The sequence below is a fragment of the Heptranchias perlo genome, chromosome 2 (genome assembly GCF_035084215.1).
Source record: "Heptranchias perlo isolate sHepPer1 chromosome 2, sHepPer1.hap1, whole genome shotgun sequence".
NCBI classification, from domain to species: Eukaryota; Metazoa; Chordata; class Chondrichthyes; order Hexanchiformes; family Hexanchidae; genus Heptranchias; species Heptranchias perlo.
This window is the reverse complement of record NC_090326.1, coordinates 92,500,210-92,521,754: the sequence shown is the minus strand read 5'-3', so window position 1 is coordinate 92,521,754 and position 21,545 is coordinate 92,500,210. Positions and strand designations below refer to the sequence as shown.

Genomic DNA, 21,545 nt, shown 5'->3' with positions numbered 1-21,545 from the left:
CCATAAGAAGGAAAGATAGAGCATCCAAAGCTAGAACTCCCTGGATGACAAAAGAAAAAGAGGTTAAAATAAAACAGAAAAAGGAGGTTTATGACAAATGTCAGGTACAGAATACAGTAGAAAATCAGGCAGAATACAAAGAGTGCAGGGGGAAATTGCAAAAGGATATAAGGGCAAAGAGAGAATATGAGAAAAGATTAGTGGGTAACATAAAAAGGAACCCAAAATTTTTTTATAAACATATAAAAAGTAAAAGGATAGTTAAAGAAATAGTGGGGCTGATTAGGGACAAAGAAGGAAATTTTCTTGTGGAGGCAGAGGGCATGACTGAGGTACTGACTGAGTACTTTGCATTTGTCGCCGCAAAAGAGGATGAAGTTAATGTCGCAGTAGAGGAGGGAGTAGAGATATTGGATAGGATAAAAATAGATAGAAAGAAGGTGCTAAATAGGTTGGCATCACTCAAAGTTAACAAGTCACCTGGTCCAGATGGGACGCATCCTAGGTTGCTGAAGGAACAAAGAGTGAAGATAGAAGAAGCTCTGACCACAATCTTTCAATCCTCCTTGGATAGGGGAGTGGTGTCAGAGGACTGGGGGATTGCAAATGTTAAACCCATGTTCAAAAAAGGGGAGGGGGATAAACCTGGTAACTACAGGCCAGTCAGTCTAACGTCAGTGGTGGGAAAACCACTAGAGACTACTGTCAAGGACAAAATTGGTGAAGCGTGGGTTAATAAGGGACAGCCAGCACAGATTTGTTAAAGGCAAATTGTGTCTGACTAACCTGATTGAGTTATTTGATGAAGTATCAGAGAGGGTTGATGAAGATGGCACAGTAGATGTTGTATATATGAACTTTCAAAAGGCATTTGATAAAGTACCACATAACAGACTTATTTGGAAAATAGAAGTACATGGGATTGAAGGGACGGTGGTAACTTGAATATGTAATTGGCTAAGGGACAGGAGGCAGAGAGTAGTGGTGAACGGATGTTTATCTGACTGGAGAGAAGTATGAAGTGGGGTCCCCCAGGGGTCAGTTTTAGGACCATGTCTTTTCTTGTTATAAATAAATGGCCTGGACTTGGGTATAGGGAGTACAATATCAAAGTTTGCAGATGATACATAACTTGGCAATGTAATAATGAGGAGGATAGTAGCAGACTTCAGGAGGACATAGACAGACTGGTGAAATGGGCAGAGACATGGCAGATGCAATTTAATGTGGATAAGTGTGAAGTGATGCATTTTGGGAGGAACAACATGGAGAGGCAGTATAATCTAAATGGTGCTATTTTGAGAGGGGTACAAGAGCAGAGGAACCTAGGGGGGCATATTCACAAATCTATGAACGTGGCAGGGCAAGTTGATAAGGTGGTTAAGAAAGCGCATGGGATATTTGGCTTTGTAAATGGGGGCATTGAATACAAAAACAAAGAAGTCATGCTAAAATGTTACAAATCACTGGTTAGGCCTCAGCTGGGGTAATGTGTACAATTCTGGGCACCCCACTTTAGGAAGGATGTCAAGGCCTTGGAGAGGGTAGAGAGGAGGTTTACCAGGATGATAACAGGGATGAGGGACTTCAGTTATGTGGAGAGATCGGAGAAGCTGAGATTCTTCTCCTTAAAAGACGTTTGCAACCATCTTCAGCCAGAAGTGCCGAGTGGATGATCCATCTCGGCCTCCTCCCAATATCCCCACCATCACAGAAGCCAGTCTTCAGCCAATTCGATTCACTCCACGTGATATCAAGAAACGGCTGAGTGCACTGGATACAGCAAAGGCTATGGGCCCCGACAACATCCCGGTTGTAGTGCTGAAGACTTGTGTTCCAGAACTAGCTGCGCCTCTAGCCAAACTGTTCCAGTACAGCTACAACACTGGCATCTACCCGACACTGTGGAAAATTGCCCAGGTATGTTCTGTCCACAAAAAGCAGGACAAATCCAATCCGGCTAATTACTGCCCCATCAGTCTACTCTCAATCATCAGCAAAGTGATGGAAGGTGTCTTCGACAGTGCTATCAAGCGGCACTTACTCACCAATAACCTGCTCACCGATGCTCAGTTTGGGTTCCGCCAGGACCACTCGGCTCCAGACCTCATTACAGCCTTGGTCCAAACATGGACAAAAGAGCTGAATTCCAGAGGTGAGGTGAGAGTGACTGCCCTTGACATCAAGGCAGCATTCGACCTAGTGTAGCACCAAGGAGCCCTAGTAAAATTGAAGTCAATGGGAATCAGGTGGAAAACTCTCCAGTGGCTGGAGTCATACCGAGCACAAAGGAAGATATCATAGAAGAAGTTACAACATGGAAACAGGCCCTTCGGCCCAACATGTCCATGTCGCCCAGTTTATACCACTAAGCTAGTCCCAATTGCCTGCACTTGGCCCATATCCCTCTATACCCATCTTACCCATGTAACTGTCCAAATGCTTTTTAAAAGACAAAATTGTACCCGCCTCTACTACTGCCTCTGGCAGCTCGTTCCAGACACTCACCACCCTTTGAGTGAAAAAATTGCCCCTCTGGACCCTTTTGTATCTCTCTCCTCTCACCTTAAATCTGTGCCCCCTCGTTATAGACTCCCCTACCTTTGGGAAAAGATTTTGACTATCGACCTTATCTATGCCCCTCATTATTTTATAGACTTCGAAAAGATCACCCCTTAACCTCCTACTCTCCAGGGAAAAAAGTCCCAGTCTGTCTAACCTCTCCCTGTAAGTCAAACCATCAAGTCCCGGTAGCATCCTAGTAAATCTTTTCTGCACTCTTTCTAGTTTAATAATATCCTTTCTATAATAGGGTGACCAGAACTGTACACAGTACTCCAAGTGTGGCCTCACCAATGCCCTGTACAACTTCAACAAGACATCCCAACTCCTGCATTCAATGTTCTGACCAATGAAACCAAGCATGCTGAATGCCTTCTTCACCACCCTATCCACCTGTGACTCCACTTTCAAGGAGCTATGAATCTGTACTCCCAGATCTCTTTGTTCTATAACTCTCCCCAACGCCCTACCATTAACGGAGTAGGTCCTGGCCCGATTCGATCTACCAAAATGCATCACCTCACATTTATCTAAATTAAACTCCATCTGCCATTCATCGGCCCACTGGCCCAATTTATCAAGATCTCGTTGCAATCCTAGATAACCTTCTTCACTGTCCACAATGCCACCAATCTTGGTGTCATCTGCAAACTTACTAACCATGCCTCCTAAATTCTCATCCAAATCATTAATATAAATAACAAATAACAGCGGACCCAGCACCGATCCCTGAGGCACACCGCTGGACACAGGCATCCAGTTTGAAAAACAACCCTCTACAACCACCCTCTGTCTTCTGTCGTCAAGCCAATTTTGTATCCAATTGGCTACCTCACCTTGGATCCCATGAGATTTAACCTTATATAACAACCTACCATGCGGTACCTTGTCAAATGCTTTGCTGAAGTCCATGTAGACCACGTTTACTGCACAGCCCTCATCTATCTTCTTGGTTACCCCTTCAAAAAACTCAATCAAATTCGTGAGACATGATTTTCCTCTCACAAAACCATGCTGACTGTTCCTAATTAGTCCCTGCCTCTCCAAATGCCTGTAGATCCTGTCCCTCAGAATGCCCTCTAACAACTTACCCACTACAGATGTCAGGCTCACTGGTCTGTAGTTCCCAGGCTTTTCCCTGCCGCCCTTCTTAAACAAAGGCACAACATTTGCTACCCTCCAATCTTCAGGCACCTCACCTGTAGCGGTGGATGATTCAAATATCTCTGCTCGGGGACCCGCAATTTCCTCCCTAACCTCCCATAACGTCCTGGGATACATTTCATCAGGTCCCGGAGATTTATCTACCTTGATGCGCGTTAAGACTTCCAGCACCTCCCTCTCTGTAATATGTACACTCCTCAAGACATCACTATTTATTTCCCCAAGTTCCCTAACATCCATGCCTTTCTCAACCGTAAATACCGATGTGAAATATTCATTCAGGATCTCACCCATCTCTTGTGGTTCCGCACTTAGATGACCTTGTTGATCCTTAAGAGGCCCTACTCTCTCCCTAGTTACCCTTTTGCCCTTTATGTATTTGTAGAAGCTCTTTGGATTCACCTTTGCCTGATCTGCCAAAGCAATCTCATATCCCCTTTTTGCCCTCCTGATTTCTCTCTTAACTCTACTCCGGCAATCTCTATACTCTTCAAGGGATCCACTTGATCCCAGCTGCCTATGCATGTCATATGCCTCCTTCTTCTTTTTGACTAGTGCCTCAATCTCCCGAGTCATCCAAGGTTCCCTACTTCTACCAGCCTTGCCCTTCACTTTATAAGGAATGTGCTTACCCTGAACCCTGGTTAACACACTTTTGAAAGCCTCCCACTTACTAGACGTCCCTTTGCCTGCCAACAGACTCTCCCAATCAACTTCTGAAAGTTCCTGTCTAATACCATCAAAATTGGCCTTTCCCCAATTTAGAATTTTAACTTTTGGGCCAGACCTATCCTTCTCCATAGCTATCTTAAAACTAACGGAATTATGATCACTGGTCCCAAAGTGATCCCTCACTAACACTTCTGTCACCTGCCCTTCCTTATTTCCCAAGAGGAGGTCAAGTTTTGCCCCCTCTCCAGTCGGGCCATCCACATACTGAATGAGAAATTCCTCCTGAATACACTCAACAAATTTCTCTCCATCCAAGCCCCTAATGCTATGGCTGTCCCAGTCAATGTTGGGAAAGTTAAAGTCCCCTACTATTACCACCCTATTTTTCTTGCAGCTGTCTGTAATCTCCTTACATATTTGCTCCTCAATTTCCCGTTGACTATTTGGGGGTCTGTAGTACAATCCTATCAAAGTGATCTCTCCCTTCTTATTTTTCAGTTCTACCCATATAGACTCAGTGGGCGAACCCTCGGATATATCCCCTCTCACTACTGCCGTGATGTTCTCCCGAATCAAGAACGCAACTCCCCCTCCTCTCTTACCTCCTGCTCTATCTTTCCTATAGCATCTGTACCCTGGAACATTGAGCTGCCAGTCCTGCCCCTCCCTTAGCCATGTTTCAGTAATAGCTATAACATCCCAGTCCCATGTACCCATCCATGCCCTGAGTTCATCTGCCTTGCCCATCAGACTTCTTGCATTGAAATAAATGCAGTTTAATCTAGACTTCCCTTGGTCTTTGCCCTGCTTTCTCAGACCATCTGTCCGGTCATGTTCTGTACACTCTCCCTTACTGCCTTTTGTTTCTGTCACCACTTTATTTCCCACTGACTTCCTGCATCGGTTCCCATCCCCCTGCCACATTAGTTTAAACCCTCCCCAACAGCACTGGCAAACACTCCCCCTAGGACATTGGTTCCAGTCCTGCCCAGATGCAGACCGTCCAATTTGTACTGTCCCACCTCCCCCAGAACTGGTTCCAATGGCCCAGGAATTTGAATCCCTCCCTCTTGCACCATCTCTCAAGCCACGTATTCATCTTAGCTATCCTGTCATTCCTACTCTGACTAACGCGTGGCACTGGTAGCAATCCTGAGATTACTACCTTTGAGGTCCTACTCTTTAGTTTAACTCCTAACTCCCTAAATTCAGCTTGTAGGACCTCATCCTGTTTTTTACCTATATCGTTGGTGCCTATATGCACCACGACAACTGGCTGTTCACCCTCCCCCTCCAGAATGTCCTGCAGCCGCTCCGAGACATCCTTGACCCTTGCACCAGGGAGGCAACATACCATCCTGGAGTCTCGGTTGCGTCCGCAGAAACGCCTGTCTATTCCCCTTACAATCGAGTCCCCTATCACTATAGCTCTGCCACTCTTTTTCCTGCCCTCCTGTGCAGCAGAGCCAGCCACGGTGCCATGAACCTGGCCACTGCCACCTTCCCCTGGTGAGCCATCTCCCCCAACAGTATCCAAAACGGTATACCTGTTTTGGAGGGAGATGACCGCAGGGGACCCCTGCACTGCCTTCCTACTCTTCCTCTGTCTGTTGGTCACCCATTCACTATCTCCCTCAGTAATTTTTATCTGCGGTGTGACCAACTCACTGAACGTGCTATCCACGACTTTCTCAGCATCACGGATGCTCCAAAGTGAATCCATCCGCAGCTCCAGAGCCGTCAAGCGGTCAAACAATAGCTGCAGCTGGACACACTTCCCGCAGGTGAAGGAATCAGGGATACAGGAAGGAGCCCTGAATTCCCACATCCCACAAGAGGAACATGACACGGCCCTGGGATCTCCTGCCATGACTTAACCCTTAAATTAGCTTAAGAACAACTACAATGTCAAGAGAAAAAAAAAGGAAAGAACCTTCACCACACGGACTACAGCAGTTCAAGGCGGCGGCTCACCACCACCTTCTCAAGGGAAATTAGGGATGGGCAATAAATGTTGGCCTCGCTAGCGACACCCACATCCCATGAACGAATAAAAAAAATGGTAGTCGTTGCTGAAGGCTAATCATCTCAGTCCCCAGACATTGCTGCAGGAGTTGCTCAGAGCAGTGTCCTACGCCCAAACATCTTCAGCTGCTTCATCATAAGGTCAGAAATGGGGATGTTCGCTGATGATTGCACAGTGTTCAGTTCCATTCGCAACCCCTCAGATAACGAAGCAGTCCGAGCCCGCATGCAACAAGACCTGGACAACAGGCTTGGGCTGATAAGTGGCAAGTAACATTCACGCCAGACAAGTGCCAGGCAATGACCATCTCCAACAAGAGAGAGTCTAACCACCTCCCCATGACATTCAACGGCATTACCATCGCCGAATCCCCCACCATCAACATCCTGGGGGTCACCATTGACCAGAAACTTAACTGAACCAGCCATATAAATACTGTGACTACAAGCGCAGGTCAGAAGCTGGGTATTCTGTGGCGAGTGATTCACCTCCTGACTCCCCAAAGCCTATCCACTATCTACAAGGCACAAGTCAGGAGTGTGATGGAATACTCTCCACTTGCCTGGATGAGTGCAGCTCCAACAACACTCAAAAAGCTCGACACCATCCAGGACAAAGCAGCCCGATTGATTGGCACCCCATCCACCACCCTAAACATTCACTCCCTTCACCACTGGCGCACAGTGGCTGCAGTGTGTACAATCCACAGGATGCACTGCAGCAACTCGCCAAGGCTTCTTCGACAACACCTCCCAAACCCGCGATCTCTACCACCTAGAAGGACAAGAGCAGCAGGCACATGGGAACATCACCACCTGCACGTTCCCCTCCAAGTCACACACCATCCCGACTTGGAAATATATCGACGTTCCTTCATCGTCGCTGGGTCAAAATCCTGGAAATCCCTTCCTAACAGCACTGTGGGAGAACCTTCACCACACGGACTACAGCGGTTCAAGAAGGCGGCTCACCACCACCTTCTCAAGGGCAATTAGGGATGGGCAATAAATGTTGGCCTCGTTAGCGACACCCACATCCCATGAACGAATAAATAAAATTAGAGCAGAGAAGGTTAAGGGGAGACCTAATAGAGGTATTCAAAATTATGAGGGGTTTTGATAGAGCAAAAAGGGAGAAACTGTTTCCTCTGGCAAGTGGGTCAGTAACCAGAGGACACAGATTTAAAATAATTGGCAAAAGAACTAGAGGGGATATGAGGAAAAAATATTTTATACTGGGGGCTCTTAAGATCTGGAATGCACCACCTGAAAGGGTGGTGGAAACAGATTCCAAAGGAACTTTCAAAAGGCAATTGGACATGTACTTGAAGATGTTAACCCTAATTTGCAGGGTTATGGTGAAAAGGCTGAGGTGTGGGACTAAATTGGACAGTTCTTTCAAAAAGCCGGTACAGGCACGACAGGTCGAATGGCCCCCTTCTGTGCTGTAAGGTTGTATGATTCTATGTTGGCCCAAAAAGTGGTCATAGCAGAAGAATGAGCTGAGACTTTCGTCATTGGTTTCTGACCAGTAAGGGAACAGCAGACATTTTATAACCCAATTCGCCCCTGTTGCCTTGATGATGGATTCATAAGAACATAAGAAATAGGAGCAGGAGTTGGCCAATCGGCCCCTCGAGCCTGCTCCGCCATTCAATAAGATCATGGCTGATCTGATCCTAACCTCAAATCTAAATTCATGTCCAATTTCCTGCCCGCTCCCCGTAACCCCTAATTCCCTTTACTTCTAGGAAACTGTCGATTTCCGTTTTAAATTTATTTAATGATGTAGCTTCCACAGCTTCCTGGGGCAGCAAATTCCACAGACCTACTACCCTCTGAGTGAAGAAGTTTCTCCTCATCTCAGTTTTGAAAGAGCAGCCCCTTATTCTAAGATTATGCCCCCTAGTTCTAGTTTCACCCATCCATGGGAACATCCTTACCGCATCCCATGATTCAACTAGGATTCTGCTCCCATACACAGCAAGCAATTTAGAGGGGCAAATTCTTCTTGTCCCATTAACAAAGAAAATATTATAACTCTGCGCAGTTCATTCAGTGGAACCATGCCTTTTGTAACATTTCAGCAGTTTAAAAAAAACATGAACCTCAGCACCGAGCTAGGCAACAGAAGTATAAAATTAGATAGCCTCACGTGAGTCGGGAAATGAGAAGCAATTTTGTTTTTCTTCCAGAGTAGACGATATGTGGAAGATCCCTGGCAAAAGCAGTTAATGTTATGTTGATTTTAGAAAGAAGCCAGATAAATAGTTAGGGTTAGAATTGAAGTTTATAGGAATGTACAGAAAGAGATAACATCCAGCCAGAGTTGAATAATTAGGTGTAAGGACTGATATATATTCTGGAGTTTTCTCAAATTATCTTGGGGGGGGGGGGGGAGGGGGAAGAGGAATTATTTTGACTGGCTTCATATTTTCTTCCCTCATTATTGTTGGTTTTCCTCTCTACTTGTGGGGCCTTGCTGTGCGCAAATTGACTGCCGCGTTTCCTACATTACAATTTAGCTATGCTGGTATCATTTGTTGCATTGTGTACCGAACTTTATGTTTAAATTACAACAACTTGCATTATATAGAGCCTTTAACATAGTAAAACATCCTAAGGCACTTCACAGGGGTGTAATCAAATCAAATTTGACACCGAGCCACATAAGGAGATATTAGGACCGGTGACCAGAAGCTTGGTCAAAGAGGTAGGTTTTAAGGAGCCTCTTAAAGGAGAGAGAGGTAGAAAGAAAGAAAGCAAGTGGCGTTTATATAGCGCCTTTCACGACCTCAGGATGTCCCAAAGCGCTTTACAACCAATGAAGTACTTTTGAAGTGTATTCACTGTTGTAATGTAGGAAACATGGCAGTCAATTTGTGCACAGCAAGGTCCCACAAACAGCAATGTGATAATGACCAGATAATCTGATTTAGTCACGTTGGCTGAGGGATAAATGTTAGCCAGGACACCAGGGTGAACTCCCCTGCTCTTCTTTGAATAGTGCCATGGGATCTTTTACGTTAAACCGAGGCCCCGTCCGCCCTCTCAGGTTAATGTCTCATCTGAAAGACGGCACTTCCGACAGTGCAACATTCCCTCAGTACTGCACTGGAGCGTCAGCCTGCGTTATGTGCTCAAGTCCCTGGAGTGGGACTATGAACCCACAACCTCCTGACTCAGAGGCGAGAGTGCTAACAACTGAGCTACAGCTGACACTAGAGAGGTGGAAAGGTTTAGGGAGAGAATTCCAGAGCTTAAGGCCTATGCAGCTGAAGGCACCAACGCCAATGGTGGAGCGATTAAAATCGGGGCTGCGCAAGAGGCTGGAATTGGAAGATCACAGAGATCTGAGGGATGTAGGCCTGGAGGAGGTTGCAGAGGTAGGGAGGGTTGAGGCCATGTAGAGATTTGTAAAAAAGGATGAGAATTTTAAAATCGAGGCGTTGCCGGACCGGGAGCCAATGTAAGTCAGCGAGCACGGGGAGGATGGGTGAACAGGTCTTGGTGCGAGTTAGGGTATGGGCAGCAGAGTTTTGGATAACCTCAAGTTTGCAGAGGGTGCAAGGTGGGAGGTGCAAGGAGAGCATTGGAATAGTCAAGTCTGGAGGTAACAAAGGCACAGATGAGGATTTCAGCAGCAGATAAGCTGAAGCAGGGGTGGAGACAGGCGATGTTACGGAGGTGGAAGTAGGCGGTCTTGGTCATAGCGGATATGGGGTCAGAAGCTCATCTCAGGGTCAAATTGGACGCTAAAGTTGCAAACGGTCTGGTTCGAGAATGGGAAGAGAAGCCATTACATGTGATTATCTGGGGGAGGATGACAGTACCTGAGGAGAGGGAATCGTTAACAATATCAGCTAACATGGGGGCCAAGGGGAGTCCTTCTAGGAAACATATAGGAATGTTTGTGCCATTCAACAGTAGGAAAGTGTCATCCAACTATCTTACCTTTCCACCATATGGAGAAGCAACTAGCCTTCTCGTTTTGCTTACCTGAATGGCATGACTGAGATAGGGATGCACAAAGTGGAAGAATTGCAGAAGCGTTCAACCACGTTACCTAGTTGCCTTGGTTTTGCATTTATACAACACAATGAAGTATTTTTTGTGGCCACATTTCACGATGCTAACTCTTTGGTATCTTTTGCTATCAGGGACTGTATGCAGCATTTTCACCTCTGGAAGAAGGTTTCAAATCCATACTAGATCATTATGATGAATCTCCTCTCTGTTGGCCAGAAGGATCTTATTTTCAGTTTCAGCTCAATTCCTAGTGGATACATGTCCCCAGTACAAAACTGCCCAATTTGGCACAAACTGGTGGTTTCGCTTAGAAAGGACATACAACGATAGTTATGAGCAATGGCGATATTTACAGTGAGTTAATAGAGGGCGCTCTTCCAAGGTTAAGATAAACGTCAACTCTCTTGGGGCAGACTAGCAACGGCTATACAATGGATCTGGCCATTCCATACTTCACCCTAGATTACTGACTGCCAACAAACATTTCATTCCCTAGCACAGACAACTGCCACCATATGTATTTTGGTAAATTTATAAATACACATGTAAAAATGTTCCTCATGATAGCAATTTATTTGTTATAATTCTTATTTGATGTAATTATTTACTACTAATATTTAATCTGACCCAGGCAAACGGTGTAGGAATCAGCTTACTTGTGGTTGAGTCAGCATATCTAGGCTCCAGGAACACATTTTTCCATCTGTGGAAACTGTGATTAGATTGTGGGCATTTTGAGTTCCAACGACATTCACACAGTATACAGGGTGCTAAAAGAAAACAAGAACAATGGTGAAAATCTTTGGAAAGTGCAATTATAAACCAAATCTCTGAACTTAGGATAAACCTCATGATCTTTATCTTCTGATGCTCGTTCAGATTAGAATCGCATGCTAAACCAGTCTTTATGCTAAACATATTACCTTTTGTATAAGTAAAAAACCTGAAATGGAAGTAATGTTAGGAAGTTAGGAATTTTATATTAAAGCTTCAAGTTACATTTTATTGAAAAAAAACATATGTCAACTTCATTCTTTGAGCAAGGTTATTCGCCAGATGTACTTGAGATTTTCATTTCCGTGTATGTCACGTAACTTGCCCTCATGTTCCATACAGCCCTATACTTCAGGTACTCCCTTGGGGTATCGGATTTCAGAAGCTTGGCTTTTAGTTTTTTTTTTAAATTCTTGTACAATTTTGACAAAGGTGTTGTAATCAATCATGACATTTGAAATGATCATGGTAAGAACTCTGATGTAATTTCCTGTATTTTATACAGGAATAAAATACATACAATCACACCATGTTATTTACTGTTCCACAGAATGTGCATATATTTATGTTAACCAGTCGATTTTCTATGGTGTTGCATACAGGAGTCAAGATCAAGTGTAGTCTTCAAGTGAAATGGGGTTAGAGAGTAGGGGATAATTGGACCAGAATGCACCGACATAATTCAGTCCCCATTTTAAAGTCTTACATTTTGTCCTTATTTTTATATAGTACTTTAATGTTTTTATTATTAATAGTCGATCTCCCATGGCATTACATATGGGGAGTCGAGACTAGGTGTAGTCTTTAGGTGAAGCAGGGTTAGAGGATGGGGTATAATTAGACCAGGGGGCACAGACATACTTAAACCCTCATTTTAAAGTCATACATTCTATCCTTGTTTTTATATAATACTTCTATTATTATTTAAAGTTAAACAGCAAAACTTGAGGCAATTTGGGAAGCAGACAATTAGAGCTGACTGAAGCACCAGAGTTTCTCTGCAGTAAAGGCACAGGAGCTGGGAGACTCAAAACTGAGATGCGACAGCAACACCAATGGCGAAAAGGTGCAATTACAGTGGGACAAGTTCACATAGGCGGTTTGATAGATTTCTGTGAACCAAGGGTATTAAGGGATATGGGGCTAAGGTGGATATATGGAGTTAGGTCACAGGTCCAGCATGATCTGTGAATGATGGAACAGGCTCGAGGGACTAAATGCCACTGCCACTTGCTGCCTCCTGATATGCGTCACCTTCCCCTGCAAGAAAGCGGGACGTGTGTCTGGGTGATGTGCCTGTCATGGTTGAATAGCTGCCAGTGTGTGTGGCCTGTGAGTTGTGGGTGGGCGGCTTGCAATAGTGGTAACGTGTTAGGGTGAGAGGAAGCATCTAGTTGGAAGATTTGAGTACTGATGGAAACAGTTTATTGGTATGTGGGTGATGGGGGGGTGTAGTGCTTGGTGCAGTTGGTAGGAGACTTGACAGTTGACCTCACCCACTTTGACCACTCATGCCAAAGCATTGAACTTCTTCCTGCACTGCATCCATGTTCATGATGCTGTGTGCCTGGCATTGACTTTGTCCCCCGCTGCCTCCCACTGCCTTTTGGATATATGTCTGGAGGGCCTCTTGCCCCGCCCCGCCCGCCCTGCCCGCTCTCCCCCCGTGGATATAGGATGTCCCTCCTTCTGTCCACCTCTTGCACCAAGGTCTGTAGTGCATCAACAGAGAACCTTGGTGCACGCATTCTTACAGGCCTGGTACCAACTCAGATCGGCAGATTGGTGAGGTCTGATATGCAGATTGGAGGATGTGGGATGTAGTAGTGTGCAATGTTTATTCAATATTTTAACATAACTCATCAGTGTGTAAATATAGGGATAAGACCTGCATCTGTGTCTTACATGTGCGATGTCTGATCTCCATTCAGACTCCGTGTAGACAGTAGACTGTTATTTTCAGCAAATAACAGGTACCAGCTACCTTTAAGAGATTTCTAAGAAACATCCTCCCTTTGGGATTGGGCTCCCCCTGCTGGTGGAAAGTGCGAATTGCATTGATTCCACGTGCAAAGCCCGGAATGGAACGTTGATTGCAGGTTAGTACTCAGGCCGGCCGAAACTCGTGTCCTGCCTGCGCAGGGGTCATTGGGTGTGGGGTAATAGCAAATCACACTACCCGTGCCCAAAAACGACCCTTATCCAATATCCCCCCTCCTCTTTTGGAGATTGGGGCTCCACCTGCTGGTGGAAAGTGCGCATTTACTTGAATCATCGTGTGAGGCCTACTTTTCAACACTGCTTGAAGGTAAGTCGACAGGCCAGATGAATGTCTCATCCTGCCTGCGCAGGGGCCATTGGGTGCGGGTTAATAGCGGATTGCGATACCCGCACCCAAATGAAAGAGGTGTCCGTTGAATTGGAGTTCATCGACGGCTGCGGTTGTCCCATAGAACAATTTGTCCAGAGTATGTACCACCAACTACCAAATTTGGGTGAAATCGGGCAAAGCAGACCGACATTACAGGAGACTGCATGTAATCAATATATTGAAAAAGAATTTGTTCAAATTGGGTTCATTTAATAGGACGATCATTCTCTCAGCATAACTCAATATTAACAAGCGGGTTGCGCTACCCACACTCAATAATAGGCCTTATCCAACTTTTCCCCCCAACATGTGGTAAGTGCAGCATGCTTGGGAGGAACAAGTGTCTATGGACCTATGGTTCCCAAAGCTCACATCCACTGGGGTTTTCCTCAAGTCATGTCAGGGTCTGTTGCAGACTAATTTATAGAGGCTGATAGCCATGATTAGTCAACAACTCCGTCATCGTTGTATCATGCAACTACCAGGATGGTAGAAGGCAATGTAGATGGACCGTGGGTTTTTTCATCTAGCAATTCCTATATTAAAAATATTGCATAGGAATACATTGTATGGATGGTGATCAAGGTTTAATACTTTGCTGATATTAATTCAAGATCATTCTTGATGGGAATATATTGAACAATTCACGCAATGTATTGTGCCAATTGATGCCTATTTCATTTAAAAACATTGCTTGCAATTTAATTAGTTCCAATTGAGTTTATTTAATACGACTATAATTCACTCAGCAAATCTCAATATTAACAAGCCTAAGCTGGGATCATTGGGAAAAAACTACAGAGATTATTTTAAAATATGAGAACGAACTCTTCCAGTTACAAGAGGTCCTCCTGGATGTCTTTTGGCCTTAGACGAGAAATAACTGATACGACCGAGTTATACTCCAGTTTCCAAGATCAAAAGCTGCCAGAACATTTTAATTCTTTAACACTGGGTACTTATCTGTCAAAGTCCTGCACTTGCAAATTACACTAATTTTAAAATTCAATCTGAGGAGTGTGAAGCTATGCCCAACATGCTGAATAAACATGATGTTTATAGAACACTCAATTCCTTATCCAAAGAACTTGGGATTAGGCCTACTGTTCATGTGGAGGATATATACCAGACTGCTTGGGCCAAATGGTGTTCTATTTGCTGAATGAATTGGAATGGGGAAGTAAAAGAAGCAGTTCAAATAATACATTCATGTACAAGAATATTTTACTTACAGTGTGAGCAGCAGCAGAAAGAGGTGTCCGTTGAACTGGAGTTCGTCGATGGCTGCGGTTGTCCCATAGAACAATTTGTCCAGAGTATGTACCACCAACTACCAAATTTGGGTGAAATCGGGCAAAGCAGACCGACATTACAGGAGACTGCATGTAATCAATATATTGAAAAAGAATTAGTTCCAATTGGGTTCATTTAATAGGACTATCATTCACTCAGCATAACTCAATATTAACAAGCCTCAGCAGGGATCACTGGGAAGAACTAGAGATTATTTTAAAATATGAGAATGAACTCTTCCAGTTACAAGAGGTCCTCCTGGATCCAGGATGTCTTTTGGCTGTAAGTTGGAAATAACTGATACGAGTAATTTACTCCCTCCTCTCTATTTATTATTCCATACCCATTTTATGTAGCATCTTCAAAAAAACACCGGACTCTTTAATGGGCCGGAAATTGCTTTGAAAAGAACGGTGAGCTCAACAGCGCTCACCATTGTTAGCGGCGAAATCGAGGAGCAAGTTCCGGTGTTCACACATGCGCAGACAAACGTGGAAATCCGGAATTTGCTCTTCTGGGTTCGCTGGTGATATGACAGCTTCGCGTTAAAGGGACAGTGCGGCTAGAATCAATGGACCGGCGTCAACTTGCTCTCCTGCCCAGGTGGAAACGAACTAATATCACCAAAAAACAGGTACGCTGAAAAATATCAGGTCTAAACTAGGTTTTAACAGTCTTAATGACTGCCAAACAACTAAAAATTAACTTTTAAAAACGTGGAGTCTCATTACTCCTGATTTTAATAGTTTTTCCTTCTGTCTCCTATTTAATTCGATATTTCTTACCCTCTCTTTTTTCTGTTGTCTAACTATTTCTACAAATGATTTTAACGTTGTATCTTTTACTTTCTGGATTTTACGTTCTAGCTTGCAGTAGCTGTTCGCAGCTGGTCAAAAATGCTGCGATCTGATTGGGCAAGGGGAGAGCGTGATCATCTCGCTTCTCCCATGGGCCCAGCTTTGCTGTAGTTAACGCTGGGCTCTTAACAGGTTCGCATTACAAGAAGTTCCCACATTATAGCAGCACTTAAACCTTAAACTAAGTTTGTACGTTATTTAAGTTGAATGAGCAGCAGGCGCCATTTCTTCACCACTCGGAGCAATTATGGGCCAATATCTGATACAGTCTCTATTCCACTTATTGGAACCAAGATGGTTTGCAAACAACATGTGTACCAAATTGTCCTCAATTAGTTTGCTGAATATCCAGATCAATATTAAGTTAGACTCAATACAACTTTAACTCAGATTAAAGTCTTAATGTTTAAATTTTTCCACATCCATTAAAATGTAAAAAAGAAACACCCATGACCCATGAAAACTCTTACTGTAATCTTTCTAATATCAAGGATAGATTATTAAAAGGAACCCAAACTCAACATTTCTTACGCAGAATTTTACTCAAATTATCTTGGTGGTGGGGGGATGGGCAATGATTTTAGCTGGTTTCATATTTTTCCTCCCTCATTATTATTGGTTGTCCTCTCTCTATTTAGACCCATAACAGGTTCGGCTATGCTGGCACATCATTTTTTTTAATTGTGTCCTGAAAGATAATGTTCCAAATAGTTTTGTTTCTTTTAACATAAACCCAAAATACATTTCAACATCCCAGTGCTGCTGTCAAAAAAAATATGAAGAGGTATACAACCATTACATTTGTCAGATTTTGATGTTTACATATTGCAAAAAGCACTTAAACCTCAAGATATTTAAAAATACACCTTGTTGTTAACTTAAGATTTCCCATATTAATTGTCACCCCAAACGGGGTTTCTTAAGTGATTTATTGTAAAGATGCCTTTCACTCAAAACTTCCATCTTACATTGTTATAATGGTACAGGAAAATATTAACAAAGGCAAAAAAAAAAATATTGTATCTTGACTTTTAAAATTACACTTTGAGAACGAAGAGAAAGAAAGCCAGACACTTAATGATGGGTGTTTCTGACCTGGAGCCTGAAACGCAAACATTTTCCAATCTGTACAGTTCCCTTAACAATTACATTATGACCTCAGACTCTACTTATTCAACAATTTTATTTTGTGGTTTTAAAGGGACACAGCTCCATCTTAGCAGAATAATACATTGTACTTTGCATGATACAACATTCCTGTCCTGATGACATAGCACATCAACTATAACGTATAATAGCATACTGTAAGCAACATGATGGAAAATCTACTTGTATCAATAAATTCCTAGAACATTTCTTTGGGGGAGGGTATGTCACCCAGACCCTCCCTGGATATAACTTTACACCAGCAGAGTTCACTATCCCAGTCAAAAATGTCTAAACCCACCACTGCAACAACTGCATTTTTTGTGTACTTTATTTTTCTCCCTATAATGCACCAGATGGAATATTGGGTACAAGTGCAACTTAAGTCATGACAAGTTCATGTCCCACTCCCACTGTCGCTATTTCTTTTTGTATGTCATACTTAAGGCTAGTGGGTTTTAGTTTTCAGAGAAAAACAAACTAAATTGCACAATTTTTTTTATTTTTTTTTATTCGTTCACGGGATGTGGGCGTCGCTGGCAAGGCCGGCATTTATTGCCCATCCCTAATTGCCCTTGAGAAGGTGGTGGTGAGCCGCCTTCTTGAACCGCTGCAATCCGTGTGGTGACGGTTCTCCCACAGTGCTGTTAGGAAGGGAGTTCCAGGATTTTGACCCAGCGACAATGAAGGAACGGCGATATATTTCCAAGTCGGGATGGTGTGTGACTTGGAGGGGAACGTGCAGGTGGTGTTGTTCCCATGCGCCTGCTGCCCTTGTCCTTCTAGGTGGTAGAGGTCGCGGGTTTGGGAGGTGCTGTCGAAGAAGCCTTGGCGAGTTGCTGCAGTGCATCCTGTGGATGGTGCACACTGCAGCCACAGTGCGCCGGTGGTGAAGGGAGTGAATGTTTAGGGTGGTGGATGGGGTGCCAATCAAGCGGGCTGCTTTATCTTGGATGGTGTCGAGCTTCTTGAGTGTTGTTGGAGCTGCACTCATCCAGGCAAGTGGAGAGTATTCCATCACACTCCTGACTTGTGCCTTGTAGATGGTGGAAAGGCTTTGGGGAGTCAGGAGGTGAGTCACTCGCCGCAGAATACCCAGCCTCTGACCTGCTCTCGTAGCCACAGTATTTATATGGCTGGTCCAGTTAAGTTTCTGGTCAATGGTGACCCCCAGGATGTTGATGGTGGGGGATTCGGCGATGGTAATGCCGTTGAATGTCAAGGGGAGGTGGTTAGACTCTCTCTTGTTGGAGATGGTCATTGCCTGGCACTTATCTGGCGCGAATGTTACTTGCCACTTATCAGCCCAAGCCTGGATGTTGTCCAGGTCTTGCTGCATGCGGGCTCGGACTGCTTCACTATTTGAGGGGTTGTGAATGGAACTGAACACTGTGCAATCATCAGCGAACATCCCCATTTCTGACCTTATGATGGAGGGAAGGTCATTGATGAAGCAGCTGAAGATGGTTGGGCCTAGGACACTGCCCTGAGGAACTCCTGCAGCAATGCCCTGGGGCTGAGATGATTGGCCTCCAACAACCACTACCATCTTCCTTTGTGCGAGGTATGACTCCAGCCACTGGAGAGTTTTCCCCCTGATTCCCATTGATTTCAATTTTACTCGGGCTCCTTGGTGCCACACTTGGTCAAATGCTGCCTTGATGTCAAGGGCAGTCACTCTCACCTCACCTCTGGAATTCAGCTCTTTTGTCCATGTTTGGTCCCAAAACACTGAAAACTCCTGGAAGAAATAGGGTGTTTTTTCAATTGCACATTGTTTTGAGTTGCCAGCTTTTTAAAAAGTTGTTTGGCAGCTTTTCCAAGTTTTGTAGGTTGGCATTTATGGTTACTGTGCTTGCCAGCTATATTTAAGGGAGGTCAGTTCACATATAGTATGCACCAATTTTGCTTTCAAGGTTACCTCAGAAAAAGCTGAACGCATTCTTTACCTAGTTTGACGTTTTATTATAAAAACACATTCAAGTTAATTTAACTGGTTCTAATAATGGCTTCTCTAGAGGTGGAGCTGGTTCATCCTCAGTAACTTTGATACAAGAGTGGAGGAAGGGGTGAGCTTACATGGGCACGTGCAATACACAACATTTTTATTGATGGATAGATCCTACTATGGGGTTCAATGAACGTGGACCATACCAGGATAAAATAACAGGGGGCGGCAGATTAGACAGGATGAGGATGGTTTGTGACTACCACTATGTAAAAATCATAGACACATAACAAATCTCCCTAATGTGGTCTGAAGTGCTGCTTAGTGCACAGAATCCTAACAACATTCTGACAATATTGGATCCAGTTAAACTCCTTGGAATACAGGTTCTGTCAATTATTCCTTCAAAACATGGAAAGCTTTATGGGATATTTATTTAAAGTTGGTATTACCCACATATAAATGATCAAAGAAAGACCACCAACATACACTAACAAATGGGGTTTCATGGTAACTGAATTAAAGATTTTAGAAAAGATCTTATGCAGTAAGGTACAAGTCTGCATAATACTAAAGTTATGTGATGAAAAGTATAAAATGTCCCTTTTTAGGTTGCTACGATACTCTAGTGAATTTTCCCTTTTAAAACTTGTGTGCAAATAAAAGATAGAAGACTTGACGAACAGTGCAAGATGGCACGGCTTGTGACAGTTTAATAAAAGCAGCAAGTTTAATTCTATGATTAAAATCATTAAGAGCTTGTTGCAATATGAATGCTTCACATGTAGGTACAAGGACACCTGCTACTAAGATGAAATTGGTTAGCACCCGGTGACGAGCACAAAACGGGCAGCGTGACTGAAACACACGCTTAAGAGGCAGGCCTGAGGATCTCCCAAAACTGGGCCTTGGGCCTCATTTCAATATTACTGGAGAGAGACAGGCATCTGTCGTGCCTCCAGAAGCAGCTCGCTGGTTTGAAGATTTCCAAATTGGGCCGGCTGCATCGCTGGCAGCGGCCCCCAGGTGGGTCATGGGGAATGGGGTCGGGGGGGGGGGGGGGCGGTGAGAAAAACCGGAACAGGAGGGAGGCTAGTGTGGTTCGGCAGCGGCCCTCAGGGGTGCTGTGGAGCCGGGAGGAGCAGTCCTGTTCCTTCTGGCTCCACATATAAGCACAACTTTTTAAAAAAGGACTATTTGTTGGCAGCTGATGATTAGGCCGCAACAAATGCTGTAAAACCTAAGTGTTGCTGGCCCTTGGGGGAAATTGATCTTTTGCGCTCCCATTTGCTGCCTGGAAAACATGCGCATCGAGGAGCAATTGCTCCTCCTATAATCCTTACACTGATATTTTCAAGCTAGTTAATTATAAAATTCATATTTCAGATCTGAGATTCTCCAATCAAATGCCATGTAGAGTGGAAAACCCTAAGCCAAGTCATTATGAACTCAAACACATGCTAACACTTTAAAGATAAGGAGTCCCTCAGACTACCAACAGATACCGGGAAATTGGGCACAGTGTTGCCAAACTCTAGGATTTCCACCCCTGTTCTATCAAAGCTCAGGTTCACCTCCCAGTGATACCAAAACCCAGGACTGTTCTCCAATGCACAGAACCATCCCCAATGCAGCTAAACCCCATTTTCCCACCCAGTACTGCTAAATACCAGCTATCTAACTCCAACTGGTATATCTTGCTGTGGGTTCTTAGCTTTAAAAATGGTAATCGTTATGGATTAAAGTGCAACGAGTGGTGGGAAACTGGTGGAGAAAGGCAGCAGATCCTGTGATGGGCGAGGGGTTGGAGAGCGTTGGCCATGAGGCTGGGCAGCTGAGGTGTGAGATAGCAATGATGGAGGTGACAATGAGCAGATGGCTGAACCGGGGAGTGGGAGCGGATCTAATCAGGTTCATGAAATGGGTGGTGCCATGGAGCACTGTGTGACCTATCAGGAGCACTGAAAGGTAAATATAATGGTAAGTGTATGTACATGTTTTACAGTTTAAAGTTAACACCCAGACATGATGGAACTAGCAGAACTTCATCTTCTCTTAAGCACAGGAAATGCATGCAATAAATAAAACTATTAATATATTTTAAACACAAGCTAATCTTCTGAGGCAATGCTCATAAATCAAAGCATCCGTTGATTTACAATAAGAACAGCAACAGGGAAAGTAGGTATGACCCTCTTTAAGGCTAGAATGTCAGTGCTGAAATAGAATGTGGGGTTAGTTACTGCTCTGGCTGCAGATCAGAACCCCTCTTTGTTCGATTGACAGGTCAATTAAGAAGTTGGGAAACATTGTTAAACCAGTATGTTCTTGGAGAGAGGGGCTGAAAGAAATAGCATTTTAAGATAATTTTTCATCTATAAGATTGAGAGCTGAGTGGGGGGAGGTAGAAAATGTACATTATCCTAGTTGTAAGAATTACTGTATAAACTACTTACGAAGGAAGTTACGCCACTTGATTATTTGACGGTTTTGTTGATCCACACAGTGCCAAATGCCACAATTTCATTTGTACCAATGCCCATCTGCAGAACATCTGTGCTCTGGACCTCATGCCTCCTTCTTTGTTAATTTGCTTGCAAGTCATGTTGTCTGTTCACTGTCAATTATCAATGTTCAGAAGGGAAATTTTGTCCAATTGAATAGTCTGCATCTGTGCTTGATGGTGAATAAATATTTTGAAATA

The 21,545-nt window shown here is 43.9% G+C and overlaps 1 protein-coding gene across 1 annotated transcript in view; it reads right to left on the bottom strand.

Moving 5' to 3' along the window:
• Positions 1 to 21,545, bottom strand: part of dync1i1a (dynein cytoplasmic 1 intermediate chain 1a) — a 236,830-nt gene that overhangs the window by 53,358 nt on the left and 161,927 nt on the right. Inside the window, exons 11-12 of the mRNA XM_068004236.1 lie at positions 14,830 to 14,976; positions 11,109 to 11,222 (exon numbers count right to left, since the gene is read on the bottom strand). Of these exons, the coding sequence (XP_067860337.1) occupies positions 11,109 to 11,222; positions 14,830 to 14,976 (261 nt within the window). The remainder of the gene's footprint in view (positions 1 to 11,108; positions 11,223 to 14,829; positions 14,977 to 21,545) is intronic.